The sequence below is a fragment of the Nomascus leucogenys genome, chromosome 18 (assembly GCF_006542625.1).
Source record: "Nomascus leucogenys isolate Asia chromosome 18, Asia_NLE_v1, whole genome shotgun sequence".
Taxonomy (NCBI): Eukaryota; Metazoa; Chordata; class Mammalia; order Primates; family Hylobatidae; genus Nomascus; species Nomascus leucogenys.
In genome coordinates this window covers 98,860,570-98,878,706 of record NC_044398.1, presented here as the reverse complement: position 1 = coordinate 98,878,706, position 18,137 = coordinate 98,860,570, and the positions used below count along the sequence as shown (strand labels likewise).

At 56.6% G+C, this 18,137-nt stretch overlaps 1 protein-coding gene across 2 annotated transcripts; it reads right to left on the bottom strand.

Annotated features, from left to right (window-relative positions):
- On the bottom strand, positions 1 to 17,399 carry TFAP4 (transcription factor AP-4). Of its 2 annotated transcripts, XM_030798635.1 has the most exons (8): positions 15,728 to 15,796; positions 13,301 to 13,415; positions 5,595 to 5,760; positions 5,383 to 5,481; positions 4,838 to 5,008; positions 3,511 to 3,651; positions 3,147 to 3,302; positions 1 to 1,041 (listed from the first exon to the last, which is right to left on the bottom strand). In XM_030798635.1, exons 3-8 carry the CDS (start codon positions 5,667 to 5,669, stop codon positions 847 to 849), a joined length of 837 nt encoding a protein of 278 aa, XP_030654495.1. In that variant the 5' UTR covers positions 5,670 to 5,760; positions 13,301 to 13,415; positions 15,728 to 15,796; the 3' UTR covers positions 1 to 846. The 2 variants fall into 2 exon arrangements, with proteins under 2 accessions (XP_030654495.1, XP_003269268.1); XM_003269220.4 differs by lacking the exon at positions 13,301 to 13,415 and having other exon boundaries at positions 15,728 to 17,399.
- Between the last annotated feature and the right edge of the window lie 738 nt (positions 17,400 to 18,137).

Here is an 18,137-nt window from a genome sequence, read left to right as displayed (position 1 = left end):
TAAAAAACAAAGTACAAACTTTATTTTGTTTCTTTACAAAGGCACAGCGGCCTCTTGGTTTTTTTCTCCCCACTTTCTTAACAAAATATAATAGCTTCTCCTTGAACACGAAGACCTCAAAATTATAAAAAAAAAAAAAAAAAAAAAAAAACAGAAAGCAAACCAAAAAAAATAAAAAACCAACAACAAACAAAACAAAAAGAGAGAGACAGACATTTTTGGGGTGGAAGATGAGACCTGGAGGCAGAGGTGGGGGCTGGGGGGTGGGAGAGTGGCGAATTCTAGTGCCAAGATGGGGAAGGGGGAAGGGGGCACAGCAGCAGCAAACCCCAACCGAGAAGCAACGGAGACCTCCGGGCCCCCAGAACACCCCAGCCTAGTCTGACCCCCAACCATGTAAGTGCTTAAAGGAGAAAGAAGAAAACCCAAAAAGAGGAGGGAAAGGGGATTGAAGGCTGACAATCCCAGGCCGGCTCTGGGCAGGGAACAAATAACCTGGGGTTTTGTTTAATTTTCCCTGTTCTTAAAAAACATATTTAAAGGAAAAAATGCTTTTTGGCAGAGAGAGGCCAGGCATCTCTGTGTCAGCTTCCCCCAGCCCCCGGGGCCGAGGCCCAGCCCGGGTCCCGATGCTCCCACAACGCTCTGCGACATCCCAGCCCCGGGACCTCGGGTTGAGTGGCTTCGTTCAAAGGTCGATTTACAGTATTGAAAAAGAGGTCATAAAAGAGACCCAAATGACGTCGTAATTTTGTAAAAATTTCTCACTCATTCGCCCACGTCTCTCCCTGTGGCTGCCCCGGCTCCCTCCAGCCCCCAGAAGGGAGAGGAGGGCTGGGGGGGTAGTCAGGGAAGCTCCCCGTCCCCCGACGGCTCCTCCCGACTCTGGTCCATGGCGTCGCTGTCTGAGGCCTCGGAGTCGGAGGCGGTGTCAGAGGTGGGGGCCTCCGGGCAGCTGCGGACGGGCTTCACGATGACAGCTCGCCGCTGCTCCTCCTCCAGCTCCTGCTTTTCCTGGGTGCCCTCGATGTGCTGGATTGCCTGAACAGGGAAGAACCACTGAGAAGGCTCGGCCGGGGATACACGGCCAGCCAGGAGACAGTGGGGGCCCGCAGCCAGCCACTGTCACCCCCAAAACACATATCCTAGAAATAAGCCTTGCAAAGCAGCAGGGGAGGCCCACTAGAGTGCAGGAAAAACAAACTCCTCTTCCTTTTTTTTTGGAGACGAGTTCTCCCTATATCACCCAGGCTAGAGTGCAGTGGCATGATCATAGCTTACTGCAGCCTCAGACTCCTGGGCTCCAGCGTACCTCCTACTGCTCCCTCCCTAGTAGCTGGAACCACAGGGGCACACCACCATCCCCAGCTAACTTTTGTATTTTTGGTAGAGACGAGGGGGTTCTTGCTATGTTGTCCAAGCTGATCTCGAACTCCTGACCTCAGGCAATCTTCTTGCCTCAACCTCCCAAAGTCCCGGGATTACAGGCATAAGCCACCACGCCTGACCCAGGAATAAACTTTCAAAACCCCTCTGTTAAGTTGAAAAATCCATTCCGGGAAGACGACAGTCCCAGTGCTGCTTAGAAATTATATGTATCTGCTGGGCGCGGTGGCTCACTCCTGTAATCCCAGCACTATGGGAGGCCGAGGTGGGTGGATCACGAGGTCAGGAGATCGAGACCACGGTGAAACCCTGTCTCTACTAAAAATACAAAAAAAATTAGCCGGGTGCGGTGGTGGGCGCCTGTAGTCCCAGCTATTCAGGAGGCTGAGGCAGGAGAATGGCGTGAACCTGGGAGGCGGAGCTTGCAGTGAGCCGAGATCGCGCCATTGCACTCCAGCCTGGGCGACAGAGCAAGACTCCGTCTTAAAAAAAAAAAAAAAAAAAAAGAAAGAAATTATATGTATCAGCCAGGCGCAGTGGCTCACGCCTGTAATCCCAACACTTTGGGAGGCCAAGACGGGAGGATCACCTAACATCGGGAGTTCGAGTCCAGCCCCTCAACAGAGGCCAGAAGCCTACTAAAAATACAAAATTTGCCAGGCATGGTGGCGCACATGCCTATAATCCCAGCTACTTGGGAGGCTGAGGCAGGAGAATCACTTGAACCTGGGAGGGGGAGGTTGCAGTGAGCCGAGATCGCACCATTGCACTCCAGCCTGGGCAATAAGAGCAAAACTCCATCTCAAAAAAAAAAAAAAGAAAAAGAAATAATATGTACCTTTCATATGTTTTTGTTTGTTTGTTTGTTTTTTGAGAAAAAGTCTCACCATGTCACCCAGGCTGGAGTGCAGTGGTGCAATCTCAGCTCAGTGCAACTTCCACCTCCCATGTTCAAGCGATTCTCCTGCCTCAGCCTCCTGAATAGCCAGGATTACAGGCATGCGCCGCCATGTCTGGCTAATTTTTGTATTTGTAATAGAGATGGGGTTTTCACCATGTTGGCCAGGCTAGTCTCGAACTCCTGACCTAAAGTGATCCACCTACTTCGGCCTCCCAAAATGCTGGGATTTGCAGCCACCACACCCAGCCATATGTTTATGTATTTTAAAGCTTGCCTATTAACTTATTAAAGGCCTTTGTTATTAATTGTATTACACAATTTGCAAAGTTTATGAGCAATTAAAATTCGAGGAGATTGATGGATTTTTTTTTCCTGTTTTGGCTTTTTTGGTTGAGTTATTTATTTACTTATTTACTGATTTCTGATGTTGGGCTCCTCAAGGGGCCCTGTTCAAGGGTGAATGCAACTGTAACTTCAGGCTTGACCCACAGAGCTTCCTCCTCTGTAGGAGGCCCAACTGTCACCAGCCGTGCCACCTGTATCTCCATCCAGGTCCTAGGAGATGGAGCTGAGACAATGTTCTGGACCAACCCAAGAGCTGGATGCAGGAACTCTGTAACCAGGGGGCTCTAGGAGCAAAGGACCCTCTTGGGAAACCCCATATTGAGGGAAGGGACAGTCTTCCAGGCCAACTCTTCCTACTGGCGTGGTAGGGGCCCCCCAAGGCTTCCAGCCCTCCACCCCTTCCCACACAAGCACCATCTTCCTCCTCTTCTGCCCCTCATTTTCTGGACTCCCCTAAAGAGCCTGTTCCCAGAGTATGACCCCTACAAGCTGCCACTTTCTCGAGCTCAGGTACCTGCACGATGGTGTCCAGATTTTGCCGGGATGTGGAAACAGAGTTGATGACCGAGGAGGGGCCCATGGTGACGACGTTGATGTGGTGCGAGGGAGGAGGAGGCGGTGCTGGCACGATCACCGTGGGGTGGTGGGTGGGGGCCGGAGGGGGCAGAAGCTGCAAGACAGAGGCCCTCAGCCTTTCTCTCAAGGCTTCTCTTGGCCCATCCACCTCCCTTTCATGCAGAGCCGGCCAGTGTATAACTGCCTTTCCCCCTTTATATTAAGAAGCGAGAGGAGGTGGCCTAGGGAGAGGCTTCCACCATTCAAAATCACCTGTCCCCTTCCTGGTCCCCAGAGCCCACTCCCGGGCGCCTCCTGCTCACCTGGGTCCGCAGGTGCTGCTGTTCTCGCTCCAGCTTCTCCTGGTGCAGCAGCCTCACCTGTTCCTGCTGCTGCTGCAGCTGCACCTGCTGCGCGATCACCTTGAGCTTTTCCGGGTACATGTGGGCCTCCAGTGAGCGCACCTGGAGGCAGGACAGCCTGGGCTCAGGGCCAGGACCGGGAGCACACCCTACCCTATCAGTCTCACAGCAGCTCATTCACTCCTGCTGAAAACCCTAGCATGGGGCGGGCCCCCCTCAGCAGAGGCCAGAAGCCTTTCCAGAGCCCTTCAGCCCCTGGCTCCTCTCGCCTCCCACCTCGGCCTCCACTGGACCATGCTCCCTCCTGCCCGAGTCTTTGCCTATGCTGTTCCCTCTGCCAGGAACACCTTTCTCTGTCCTTTGGTTAACTATGAGACTGAACTTCCCACTTCCATGGAGAAGCCGTGGGGCGTCCCTTGAAAAATCCCTCCTGATGCCACCGCTCCAGCCTGGACTTCAATATGGTTAAGTTTTTTGTTGTTTTTTGGTTTTTTTGAGACATGGTCTCCTTCTGTCACTCAGGCTGCAGTGTAGTGGCACGATCATGGCTCACTGCAGCCTCCACCTCCTGGGCTCAAGCAATCCTCCCAGCTCAGCATCCTGAGTAGCCGGGACTACAGGCACACCCCACCACACCTGGCTAATTTTTGTATCTTTTTTGGTAGAGACAGGGTCTCACTATGCCTCCCAGGCTGATCTCAAACTCCTGGGCTCAAGCGATCCTCCCACCTCAGCCCCGAAAAGTGCTGGGATCACAGGTGTGAGCCACCATACCCAGCCCATCACGGTTACTTTTTTTTTTTTTGAGACGGAGTCTCGCTCTGTCGCCCAGACTGGAGTGCAGTGGCATGATCTCGGCTCACTGCAAGCTCTGCCTCCCAGGTTCACGCCATTCTCCTGCCTCAGCCTCCCAAGCAGCGGGGACTACAGGCGCCCACCACCACGCCCGGCTAAATTTTTTTTTTGTTTTGTATTTTTAGTAGAGACGGGGTTTCACCGTGTTAGCCAGGATGGTATTGATCTGCTGACCTCAGGTGATCCACCCGCCTCGGCCTCCCAAAGCATGGTTACATTTTTGAGATCCTTTGGCTAATCTCCCACACCCCAAAGAAGACGGTGGCCCCCAAGGGCAGGGACGTGTCTGGCTTGCTCCCCACTCCTAGGCCTGGCACCGCAGTAGGTGCTCCTGTAAATAGGGCTCAACCGAGGGCCGCAGAGCATGAGGCGCGACCCCAGGCTCCACGCCCTCTGCACCGCGCGCCGCGCCCAGCAGAGGGCGCTGCCTCACCTGCTCCTCCAGCATCATGCGCACCGAGCGCTCCTTGTCCAGCTGCTGCCGCAGCTCAATCATCTCCCGCCGCAGGTCCTCCGCCTTCTCGTCCTCCCAGATGTCCGGGGAGCCTATGCCTTCGTCCTTGTCCTCTGCCCGCCGTCGCTTGGGGGACGAGCCGCTCAGCTCCTGGGGACCCCAAGGAGTCGGTCAGTGTGCCTGACACCTCGGTACCACCACGGAGATTGGGGTTCCATCGCAGCCCCCCAAAGCTGCCCAACACAGGTGAATCTTCATTAGGGAGCCCCTTCTGCAAGTCCAACAAACCAGCCAAATGCCAGGAGAATGGGCTGCTTTACATAACAGTCACCTGGCTCCTTCCAGAGCCCACTCCACCGCACTTGACCGATGGAGAAACTGAGGCCGGGGCAGAAAAAAAACTGCCTGGAAGTACTTGTCAGTGGGCAAGAAGGGGCCTGCAGCCACACCTGAGTCCCAGGCCCATGGCTGGGTCCAAGGCATGCCCATGCCAGGGAGAGGGAGCCATGAAGGACAGGGCGCACCTGGATGAAGCGCTTGAGCTGTGTGTTCTGCTGCAAGAGCCTAGTCTTCTCCTGCTCCAGGGAGAAGATGTACTCGGCTGTCTGCTGGAGAATGGCTGCCTGAGGGCGTGGAAAAGCGGAGAGTCAGGCTGGCAGTGTTTACCAGAGCTCACTTTCCTCTCCCGGCGGGAACCTGCCGGCTCCTCCAGGACGCCCTCCCTGCTCTCACCCACCTTGCTGAGCTTCTCTCCATCTGTGTGGGGGATGAGGGTCTTGAGGGACTGGAATCCCGCGTTGATGCTCTGCATGCGCCTCCGCTCGTTGCTGTTGGCAATCTCCCGCCGAATCCGCCGCTCCTGGTCCCGCTGAGTCTCGGGGGTTAATGGAATGTTGGCAAGGCTGCCAGAGAGGACAAGGACAGGCTCGGCCAAGGCGCCCTCTTCATCATTCATCTCCAGAGGGCCCCAGTGGAAACTGCATCCCTCCCCTCCTGCAAAAGATGCCAGGCCACCCCCAGAGGGTGATGGAGCGGTGCTCTCTGGGACATCGGGGCAGACTGAATCAGCTCGCTGCGGGTAAGATAGTCCGCTCAGAACCCACCCCGGGCCAGGCACAGTAATCCCAGTTCTTTGGGAGGTCAAGGCCAAGGATCATTGAGCCTAAGAGTTTGAGATCAGCCTAGGCAACATAGTGAGACCCTGTCTCTACAAAAAAATAAAATTAGCCAGGTGTGGTGGTGCATGCCTGTAGTCCCAGCTACTCAGGAGGCTGAAGTGGGAGAATCGCTTGAGCCCAGGAGTTGGAGGCTGCAGTGAGCTATGATCACGCCACTGCACTTCAGTCTGGGCAACAGAGCAAGACCTTGTCTCAACAACAACAACAACAACAAAAACCCATCCCCTCCCTGGCTTTCCTCACAGGGAGCAGTCTCTCCTCCGGAACAGAATTCCCAGTGTATCTGAGCATCAAAACATCCAGGAGCTTAGAAACTACGCAGACGACTGGTGCTGGCCCCAGCGTCTGACTAGCAGGCCCGGTGGGGCCCAGAAACGTGCGTGGTGTGATTCTGATGCACGTGGGATGCAGACGACATTCAGGGACGCTGTCCCCACTCCTGGAACACTTCTGAGTGACTTGCTAGGCACCTGGAGCGCCTCTTCAGCGTCTCAGGCTTTGCCACCCCAGGACTGAGGATGACGTTCCCACTCCCTTCCTACCCTCACGGCCACACCTCCCACCACAAGCCCCAACCCCACTAGGCTAAGACTTCACGGAAGACAAGTACCACTCACTCCCCAAAAAGACACCAAGCCAACAACCCCTGGGGACACTGCTCCCCACAGCCCCCCCCACTCCAAGAGACAGACCCACCCTGTGCCGGAGAAGCGAGGCTCCCACCATGCTGTGGGGAGCCCTACTGACCCTTGCAGGAGCAGTGGCCAGTGCGTGAGAAGGCAGCCTGGGGGAAGAGGGCGTGGCTGCTGACTGGGGGCGTGGCTTCGGACGAGGGCGGGGCGTGTGCGCCAGGGGGCGGGGCTGTGGGCCGGGGTGCAGAGGCCGCGGTTGTGGGCCCAAGGCCACGCTCCCGAGGGTTGGGCCTGTGTGTGGCCTGGAGGAGGCATGTCCCCCTCCCTGGACCTCCCCTGCAACTCCCCCCGCCCCTGGCCTGATAGCTTCCAGATGCTGGGATCCCAGCACAGGCTGCCAGCCCCACCCGAAGCCGCAGCCCCGGCCTCTTCCTGAGGGGCCCTCCCGGGGTGCCCTGTTCCAGGACTGGGCCAAGGGGGCTCATGCCCCTGAATCTGGGAGAACAGGAAAAGGGTTCTGGGCAGCTCCTGCTCCATTGACGAGGGCAGTCTGAGGTCAAGGGGCTGCCAAGTCTAACTCCCCTGCTGTGTGCCCTGGCCCCTTCGCCAACCCGCAGGCGGAAAGGAGATTGCATGGACCCAGGAGGGAGCACATCTGCAACAGCTAGAAACAGCCGTGGCCTTCCTGGCCCCACCCAGCCTGCCCATCTGTCCACCCTTGGCTCCCTGTGGGACCCTGGACACATCCCTGCCCCTTCCCTGGCCTCAGCTTCCTCTCCCAATACAGAGGTGTCCGACGCCGGAAGTCTGGATGCAAATCAGCCTCCTTCCGTCCTCATCAAGCCAAGCCCCCTCCTCTATCAGGACCCAAAGGCCCAGGGCCTGTACACAGGGTACAAGTCGCTTACAGGGTCTTGAAATGTCAGCGCTGCAAAAGGGGCCCGGGCCCCCCACTTTCCATGAGAGACTTTAGAGTGCAAAGCAGAGAGGGGATGGTTTTAGGGTCAGTCAGCTGGATGTCAGTGCCCTCACTTCTCCCGGTTCCCCTGCCCTGAAATGGAGGTGACAAGGGGACTGGAGCAGGCCTGCTGCACGGCTGTGTGTGGCCCAGCCTTGGGGTGGAGTCCAGGCTCCCAGGCCTGGCACAGCTTCAGACCATACCATCTCTGAGAGGCCAGCAGGCCAAGGGGACCAGGACTGCTCTGCAGTGGGTGGCTTAAAGCTGGGGCTCTTTGGAGGTAAGAGGTGGGAAGAGATGTCCATAGGAAGCCACAACACAAGGTAAGTGCAATCTGGAGGCATCGCCATCCCCCTCAGGAGAGATGTGGGGAGAGACCCCCACCCACCTAGCCCCTGGGCCCCTCCTGGCAATGTCCAAAGGCCAGAGCTGACCAGGGGGTGAAAAGGGAGCACCGAGTCCAGCTTTGGGCCACCTGAAAGCTGGCCCTCCTAGAGGGTCCACAACAGAGGGATACATTTTTTTTTTTTTTAAGTTTTTGGCGAAAATTGTCTTGCTGAATTGTCACAATCTTCCTGAGTCAGGTGGCCTGAAGACTCCCATGTAAAGCGGGAGGCACAGAGGTTTGGGTAGGGACCAGCTGCAGCAAGCGCTGGGCGTGAACCCTGACCCCAGAGCAGGTGTCAGGCCATAGGGCAGAATGAGCTCTGACTGTCCCACAGAGCCAGATGCCCCAACCGGCAGGTGACAGTTATCCCTGTAAAAGAGAAGACCAGGCCAGGCACAGTGGCTCACACCTATAATCCTAGCACTTTGGGAGGCCAAAGCAGGAGGATCGCTTGAGCCTCAGAGTTCAAGACCAGCCTGGGCAACATAGTGAGACCCCATCACTAGAAAAAAGAAATCAGCCAGGCATGGTAGAGTGTGCCTATTGTTCCAGCAACTCAGGAGGCTAAGGTGGGAGGATGGAATAAGTCCAGGAGGTTGAGGCTGCAGTGAGCTGTGATCGTGTCACTGTACTCCAGCCTAGGCAACAGAGTGAGACCTTGTCTCAAAAAAAAAAAAAAAAAAAAAAGACCAGGCATTCGAAAATCGCTGTAATCATCTAACTCTTTTTATTATTCACAGACCTCGTTTACATTTTTCCCTGCCTGATTCTCACAGAAACCCAGTGGGGCGGCCGAGATCACAGTGAGCAAGCAATGCAGGGTGGTGGGAAGGAAGGTGATAATCCCGGTCAAGCAGCCAGACCGGGCACAACAGCAACCTGCAGACGCCAACCCACTGAAGCGCCTCTACTGACCGCTAGTTCACACAGCCCGCCACTTACCAGAAGGGGGTGTGTGACTGCAAGCTCAGCCATCACCCCTGCCCCTCTGAACACAAGCCCACAAGTGAGGTGACTTGCCCAAGGTCACACCCAGCAGCTGGGCAGGGCAGGGTGCAGCCAGATGCACCCTCCTGCACCTCCCAGCCCAAGTCCCACCAACTCCTCTGCTCTTGGGAGCTGACCCTCAGCCTCTTCCTTCCCTTCCCCGCAAGGCAGCGCACTAACTGGGAGACCAAAGGAGACCACCAGACCCCAGTCCCGAAAACCCCAGCCGGAATTTCTCACAAGGAAGAGGAGCTGGGGCCGGGATCAGGGGCCTGTGTCGCCTCCTCCTCTGCACCAGAATCTGCCGGCCCAGCTCTCCAGAACTCCATCCTGCCTCCTTCCTCTCCAAAGCCATCAGCCCAGTCTCCTGGCTCAGAAACCAGCTGCTGGCTAACCTAGTGCTTAAGTTAGGTTAAGCACTTTCTTAAAACCAAGAAAGCAAATTTCCCCCCAAAGGTACAGTTCCTCGTGGGGACCTGAATCTGCCACCAAGACCCTCAAATATAACTCACCTAAATTGCCCTGGAAGTACCAGCCGATAGAGTCCTTTAATAGAATGCATTCTACCCAAGGCTTCTGATTGGTGGAATAGGAGCTAACCAGGGGTTGTGATTGGTGGAGTGCCGGCTAACCAGGAATTCTTATTGGTGGAATGCTGACCAACCAGGGCTTCTGATGGCTGACCAACCAGGGGTTCCTGTTGATGAAGGATGGTTAATTGAAATTTCCGAGTGATACTGCACTGAATAAAGTGGATTTTTCTGCAAATGCCTGAAAGTTTCTGATAGCTCTTTCTGGGGTTTTGCATTTACGGTTAAGGTCTGTAAAGGTCCTACACACACAATAAAGGTCCACTATCCTCTCCCTGGCCACTTCAGACTCCTCCAGGTGAAAATCAAAGGTGACCCAAGTCCACTGACACCGAGGTTCTTTTTTCTTTTGACTGAGTCTCGCTCTATTGCCCAGGCTGGAGTGCAGTGGTGCAATCTTGGCTCACTGCAATCTCTGCCTCCCCGGTTCAACCGATTTTCATGCCTCAGCCTCCCAAGTAACTGGGATCACAGGCGTGAGCCACCAAGCCCGGCTAATTAAGGGGGGCGGGGGAGGGGTTTAAGATGGAGTCTCGCTCTGTTACCCAGGCTGGAGTGCAGTGGCACAATCTCAGCTCACTGCAATTTCTACCTCCAGAGTTCAAGCAATTCTCATGCCTCAGCCTCCCGAGTAGCTGGGATTACAGATGCCCACGACCACGCCCGGCTAATTTTTGTATTTTTAGTAGACATGGGGTTTCACCATGTTGGCCAGGCTGGTCTCGAACTCTTGACCTCGTGATCTGCCCGCCTTGGCCTCCCAAAGTGCTGGGATTATAGGCATAAGACACCATGCCCAGCCACACCAAGGCTCTCTTGCTTCTTGCAAGCCAGCCTCCTGGGTCCAACCAGGCAGGGGCTGCCCTAGATTTAGGAATAAGGTCACTGAGCAGCCAATGGCCAGGGAACAAAATTTGGGCACCAGCCTTGGATGCTAAGGCAAGAGCCGCCACACCTACCACCACGGCACCCACAAAATCTGCTGAGACTGACACTGGCGTCCCAACCAGACACTTGGGGGAATGGGGCACGCCCTTCAAGTCTAGAACCCTGCCAGGTACCTATCCCTCCTGCCCAGCCCAAAGTCAAGTACCTCAAGTCCCTCTACACCTGCCTGCCCAGCTCCAGCCTCAAACCGGCCACTGAGAACTTTCATTTCCCACTGCCCTGAGGTCACTCACATACCTCAGGGTCACTTAACATCTATACAGTCAACGTGGGAAAGTCCACACGGGATTCTCCCAAACCCAAAAAAGCACTAAGGCACTCATCCTTCTCTAACCTAATCAGCCCGAGGTTCTCATCCATGCTCCATCCCCGCTGCTGCTACACTACTCACCCATACTCTGCACTGCGACCTGGCCAGTCTGCTGCCCTTCCCCTCGGTCCCAGAACACACCATGCCCAGGCTGTTGCCATCACAAACATCCCTGCCTCCCTCCCTTTCCCAAAGCTCCTCCAGCCCATCAGTGGGAATCCTGCACTGGGCTCAAGTGCAAAAAGTCCAGCCTTGCCACTTACTAGCTGTGGAACACCAAGCCTCAGTTTCCTCCATCTGTAAAATATGGAAACGCTGCTTCGCTTCACAGGGTCATGGTGAAGTTTAAAAGAGATCAAGAAAGGCCGGGCACGGTGGCTCACGCCTGTAATCCCAGCACTTTGGGAGGCTAAGGTGGGCAGATCACCTGAGGTGAGAAGTTTCAGACCAGCCAGGCCAACATGGTGAAACCCCCTCTCTACTAAAAATACAAAAATCAGCTGGGTGTCGTGGGACGTGCCTGTAGTCCCAGCTACTCAGGAGGTCGAGGCCCAAGAGTTAGTTTGCACCCAGGTGTCCAGGACACCCATGAAACTCTTAGGGGGTCTACAAGACCTTTTAGAACCACAAGGCTGTGAGCTGCTGAGGACAGGAGTCACATCCTGTTCGTGGCTGTATCCTCAGTCCCGGCAGAACGTTGTTGCTTCATAAATAAATCAGGGACCCAACAAACAATCCAAAGGCTTCAATTTTCTCGAACTCCTTATGGGAGCTTTTTAAGTTTTATTATTTTTTTAAACTTATTTTTATTTATTTATTTAGAGGCAGGGTCTCACTCCCGCCACCCAAGCTGGAGTGCAATGGCATGATCTCGGCTCACTGTAGCCTCAACTTCTTGGGCCCAGGTCATCCTCCTTCCTCAGCCTCCCAAGCAACTGGAAGTATAAGTGCACACCATTCACACCCAGCTAGTTTTTTGTATTTTTAGTAGAAACAGGGTTTCGTCATGTTGCTGAGGCTGGTCTTGAACTCCTGGGCTCAAGTGATCCTTCCGCCTTGGCCTCCCAAAGTGCTAGGGTTACAAGAGTGAGCCACTGCGCCCAGTGTTACTATTTTTTTTAAGAGACGTGGTCTCTGTTACCCAGGCTAGAGAGCAGTGGTATGATCACAGCTCAATGCAATCTCCAATTCCCGGGCTCAAGCAATCCTCCTGCCTCAGCCTCCCAGGGAGCTGAGACTACAGGCACATGCCACCATGCTGGGCTAATTTTTTTATTTTTTGTAGAGGTGGGGTCTTGCTATGTTGCCCAGGCTGGTCTCGAACTTCTGGGCTCAAATGATTCTTTCCCCTCAGCCTTCCAAAGCACTGGGATTGCAGGCTTGAGCCACCGAGCCAGGCCTAGGAGCTTTAAGACACAGATGGAGGCCGGGCGCGGTGGCTCACGCCTGTAATCCCAGCACTTTGGGAAGCTGAGGTGGGTGGATCACGGGGTCAGGAGATCGAGACCATCCTGGCTAACACAGTGAAACCCTGTCTCTAATTCAAATACAAAAAATTAGCAGGGCCTGGTGGTGGGCACCTGTAGTCCCAGCTACTTGGGAGGCTGAGGCAGGAGAATGGCGTGAACCCGGGAGGCAGAGCTTGCAGTGAGCCGAGATTGCATCACTGCACTCCAGCCTGGGTGACAGAGCAAGATTCCGTCTCAAAAAAAAAAAAAAATACAGATGGAGAGTCCGGGAACTGTGGCTCATGTCTGAAATCCTAGCACTTTGGGAGGACGAGGCGGGCAGGTCACAAGATCAGGAGATCGAGACCATCCTGGCCAACATGGTGAAACCCCGTTTGTACTAAAAATACAAAAATTAGCCGTGCATGGTGGAGCGGGCCTGTAGTCCCAGTTACTTAGGAGGCTGAGGCAGGAGAATTGCTTGAACCCTGGAGGCAGAAGTTGCAGTGAGCCGAGATTGCGCCACTGCACTCCAGCCTGTGCGACAGAGTGAGAGTCCATCTCAAAACAAACAAACTAACAAAACACAAGATATGGATGGAGACTATCATATACCTGTCCATATACCTGCTTTTAAGACTCTGAATGTCAGTGGCTGGGCACAGTCGCTCATGCCTGTAATCCTAGTACTTTGGGAGGCCAAGGTGGGCAGATCACCTGAGGTCAGGGGTTCGAGACCAGCCTGGCCAACCACCATGGTGAAACCCCATCTCTACTAAAAATACAAAAATTAGCCAGGCATGGTGACACATGCCTATAATCCCAGCTACTTGGGAGGCTGAGGCAGGAAAGTCGCTTGAATCTAGGAGGCGGAGGTTGCAGTGAGCCAAGATTGCACCACTGCACTCCATTCTGGGTGACAGAGTGAGACTCCGTCTCAAAAAAAAAAAAAAAAAAAGACTGAGTGTCATTTTAACAGCTACCAGGCACTTTCCATACTCACAGCTAATTTTCTCACAGGTGCTCTGTTTTCCAGAGACTGAGAACCACTAGGCGACAGGTCCAAAACCTGCAGCTTGTGTGTGCAGCACCGTGCCCTACAATCCCCTCTGGCAGGCCTGGGAGACAGAAAGACAGGGAGATCCCTGCTGGTCACTGAGGGATGGAGCAAAGCCCACCAGCCTGAGATGACCCAGAGAAGCAAATGCATCTGGCCAGAAGGTCCTGCCTAATGAACACATTTGATCCCGGACAGGCTTCCCACCTCACCCTGCAACCCTACTGAAGGTAAACAAATCCAGGGACCCCCAACTCCATGGCTAATGCACAGCTGACAACTGTCTTGCAATGGACGTTGCCATGCCCAACCCTGGACGAAGGCCCTACACCTTCAAGCCCTTGGCCTACCAAGATCCAGCTACCCTGGGGGACTGCTGGTATCCTCCAAAGGAAGGCTTGGGGCAGGGATAAATTGAAGCCAGAGTCTTAGGGGGCCCAGAGAGGACTCACCCAAGGCCCAGGCATGGCAGCCACAGGGCCCCCCAACCCTGCCCAGGATCAGGCCCAGAATGTCTTCTCCAGTAGGCACAGCGGCTCAACTGCACCTCCGCGCGCTGCCCAGCCCGGCCCTGCAACAGCATGCAACCCCAGGACAAGGGTTCAGGTTCCAGCTCCACCACTTGCTGTAGTGGTCCCTTCTCCAGTCTCTGTGTCCTCCTCTTTACGCGGAATCAAAAGACACTTTTGACTCATAGAAAGAGTATGACAACTCAATGAGAAAATTCTAGCAAAGTGAGTCCCCAGAACACAAAAAGAGCTCAAGAATTTTTTTTACTTATTATTACTGGGCCCTCCAGGTGGGCCTCGTGCAAGGGCCAGCCCTCGGGCCATCCCTGCAAGCTGCCAAACCCATCAACTGGCCCAAGTCTATGTACTGACTGGGAACTTCAGAGTAGCCTTAAGGTGGGGACCCCTGGGGCAGAGGGTTGGGCAGGAGTGTCTACACGTGTGCAGCAACCTTCCCTCCAGGCCGGATTCTGCAGGCGCTAGTGTCCACCAGCCTGTGCCACACCGGCGGGCTCCTCCTCCCTCAATCCCCGCCCAGACTGCCTCGGGCGGCAGAGCACGTGGCTCCAGCCCTGGGGAGCCATTTCGCTCTTGGAGCAGCGCGGCAGGAAAGGGGCCGCAGGTCCCAAACTTGCGCACGCCGCAGAACGCCCACCTCCCCCACACCCCGCCCAGGGGGTCGTTCAAAATGCAGATGTCCGGGCCCCAGCGATCAGAGTTCCAGGCATGTGCATTTTAAGAAGTGTGCGGGGTGGTTTGGCTGTGTGTGGTCCTTGAATCCATCACCCTTTGGGTTTAGAGCAACCTAGGACCAAAGCTTGCAAAGTGGCTTCTGGGGAGGCCTGCGGACCTCGGGCCACCCACCCGGCTGGGGGACCCGACGCTTTCGGTTTACGGCAGGGGGGAGGGGCGTTGGATGGGAAAGTTTGCAGAGGAAACCCACGTGCGGCGGGAAGCTGCCCTGCGAGGCTAGGGGCGGCCTCAGGTGTCCCTTCCCCAAAAGGCCTGCCCACCTGGCCCGCCTTGCCCATCGTGCCCGCGGGGGCCGAGCTTTGTGCAGGGAAAGCGTGGCCCAGGAGCGCCTACAAATCCCAGAATGCTGCACCAGCAGGACACGGAGAACTACAGCTCCCGCGAGGCCGCGCGCAGAGGTCCGCCTACTCCAAGAGGGCTGCAGAGTCACGTCCAGGCCTCGCTAGTAAACAGCGCCCGGGCGCGGGCGGGCGAGCGAGCGGCAGCCAACGTGCCCCGGGCCGCGGCGCCCCTACCGGCCGCGCGGGCCCCTCGGGGTCCGCCCACCCCCCACACCCACACGCGAGCACGCCCCCGACCCCGCTGCAGCCCCGCTCTGCAAACACGCACAGTGCCCGGCTCCCCGCCCCCACCCCGCGCCGGGAGCCGCGGCATGGCTGCATTGTAGCCGCCCTAGCTACACCCCCACGCGCGCCCCGGGCCCCCAGACCCCCTTGGATGGGGACGACCTAAGATCGCGAGGAAGGAAGGAGAGGAAGGAAGCCGCCGCGGGAGGGGGAAAGAGGAAGCGCGGGGGGGAAGGCCACCAGCACCAAGCATGGCCGGGACTGCTGCAGAACCACGTGGGTCTGTTTGCAATTTACAAACGTCGCGACTCGCCCGCCTGCAGCGGACAAAAGTGGCCGGGGCCGCTTGGGGCCCCCATACTCCAAGGGAGGAGGGTCCTGGGGCGGCGCGGACCCGGCGCGTGTAGCTGCAGCCGTCCCCGCAGCTAAGAAAGGCTAGCGGGGACGGCGGCGCGGGCCATGCGTGCGCACACGCGCGCCCGCCCGGGCGGGCTGGCCGGGGGCTGCAGTGGTAGGAAGGGGGTGGGGGGAGGAGGAGTACACACCTACAGAGCCCTCCTATCACTTCTTTCTCTGTTTTCCTGAAATGTTGCAAAGAGGGCACCTTCTGAGTGGGCACCATGAAATACTCCATAGCGATCGGCCCCCCTCCTCTGCACGAGCCAGGTCCCGCGATCAGCCGGAGAATGCAAGATGGAAATCCGAATCAAAGGGCAGCGCCGGACGGAGGTGCAGAATCGGCCGGTCCCAGATGCTGGCGGCGGCGGCGGCGGCGGCGGCGGCGAGGGGAGGGAGGCGGGCGGGAGGGGCGGGAGGGAGGTCTCTCCGGCCTGCCTCCCCGGGCGTGTGTATGTGTGTGTGTGTGTGTGTGTGTGTGTGTGTGTGTGTTTGCAGCTGATCAGATGTCTGTTTCAAGGCGGGAAACAGCTGGTGAAAACTCAGCACTCCCCCGGCCTCCTTCCGCGGAGTAAGGAATTGCATGTAAACAAAGGACTATTTGCAGCGCCCCCCAGGCGGCGCGAGGCCGGGGCGAGAGGGGCGCGGGCCCCCGGGGACCGGCTGCAACCGGGGTCTGCAGACCTCTCGCGGGGCACAGGGGGCCGGGGGCCGCGGGCGGGCTTGGGGGGCGCGGCGTGAATGAAGGGAGCTGCGGCCGAGCTACATGCGCCACTATGGGTGATGAGGTCCATCAGCTGACAGGTTGGCAAGCGTTGCAAAAAAAAAAAAAAAAAGGCCAGCCACCGCGCAGGGAGCCCAGCCCGTGCAGCCCGGGGTCCAGCAGCGACTGCCCAGAGCAGGGTCCGCGCGCTCGGCCGGCCCGCAGGGAGGAGGGGGCGCGGCTGGGTCGGGCGTGCAGCGGCCGCAAGGAAGGCGGCCTGGGGTTCGCGCTTGGGGCTTCTGCATTTTCACCATTGCAACTGCACGGAGCGGAGTCTCTCCGGTGTGCTCCCTTCGAGCCGAGCCCAGGGCCCCCTGGAAACTTGCGTCACAGCCACCGCTTCCCACATGTAACTTGGGGCTGACTTCGGAGGCCAGCCAGCTTCCTTTCTCCCTCCTTGCTTAGCTGGCCGCACGGCCGGGACTCCGGATCCTGGGAATCCTGGACCCGGCGACGGGACGGCAAAGGGCGCCTCGGATGCTGGGGCCGCCCTAGGAAGCCGGGGGCCCCGGCAGGGAGGGGAGGGTGGTGGCGGGCCCGAACGGCAGCGGCCCCCGAGCGCAGGCTGCCAGCGCTGCCGGGAGGTCTGCTGGTTGCCGCCGGGTCCCCTGCTATTCCCCCGGACCCCCACTGTTCCCTCCGCGGGCTGAAGGCTGCAGCTTCTCATTCATAACAAAGCCCGTGTGGGACTTGCCCCTCCGCCAGGGTGCGCTCCCCACGAGGGGGTTGACGACTTGGGGCAGGGACGGGGACCCTGGCGGCGAGCTTCCGTCCTCCGCTCGCACGCCCCACCTTCCGGCCCCAGGCCCTCCCCTGGCTCCTGGAGGGTTGGCTCCTGGCTCAGGAAGCCCACGCCTGCCTTGGAATGTCCTGGATCCTGTCCGCCGCCTTCCAGGTTCCGCCTAAATCGCGCCTCCTAATTCGACTTATTCCTACTAGTAACAATAGTTACTGTTATTATTGGGAAATATTGTTATTAGATGTTGCCAGCACCCGATGGATGCCGAGCAGTTTTGCATACATGCTCTCCAATCCTTGAAGCAACCTGTTAGGCAGTTTCTCTAAGGAGAGATCCCAGACCATTTGACAAAAAAAAGTCCCTGGAAGGCTTACTATATTTTTACTTTAAAAAAAAAAAAAAATACTTTTGGCTGGGCGCATTGGCTCACGCCTGTAATCTCAGCACTTTGAGAGGCTGAGGTGGGTGGATCACCTGAGGTCGGGAGTTCGAGACCAGCCTGACCAACACGGAGAAACCCCGTCTCTACTAAAAATGCAAAATTAGCCGAGGGCGTGGCGGCGCATGCCTGTAATCCCAGCTACTCGGGAGGCTGAAGCAGGAGAATCGCTTGAACCCGGGAGGCGGAGGTTGCAGTGAGCCAAGATCATGTCATTGCACTCCAGCCTGGGCAACAAGAGCGAAACTCCGTCAAAAAAAAAAAAAAACTTTTTACTGTTTTTCAATAAACAGAGATGGGAGTCTCACTGTGTTGCCCAGCCTGGTCTTGAACTCCTGGGACTCAAGGAATCCTACCTCTACCTCCCAAATTGCTGGGATTACAAGCGTGAGCCATGCATGGCCCTGGCGGGAAGCCTTTTTTTTTTTTTTTTTTTTTTTTTTTTTTTGAGACGGAGTCTTGCTCTGTCACCCAGGCTGGAGTGCAGTGGTGCAATCTCGGCTCACTGCAAGCTCCGCCTCCCGGGTTCACGCCATTCTCCTGCTTCAGCCTCCCGAGTAGCTGGGACTACAGGTGCCCGCCACCGCGCCCAGCTAATTTTTTTTTTTTTTTTTTTTT

Coding starts and splice junctions, on each gene's coding strand:
- TFAP4 (XM_003269220.4), bottom strand. CDS start 15,816: ATGGAGTATTTCATGGTGCCCACTCAGAAGGTGCCCTCTTTGCAACAT. Junction 5,482..5,594: donor ATGGAGAGAAGCTCAGCAAG/GTGGGTGAGAGC, acceptor CCACGCCCTCAG/GCAGCCATTCTCCAGCAGAC. Junction 1,042..3,146: donor ATCTGGACACCATCGTGCAG/GTACCTGAGCTC, acceptor TTCCCTGTTCAG/GCAATCCAGCACATCGAGGG.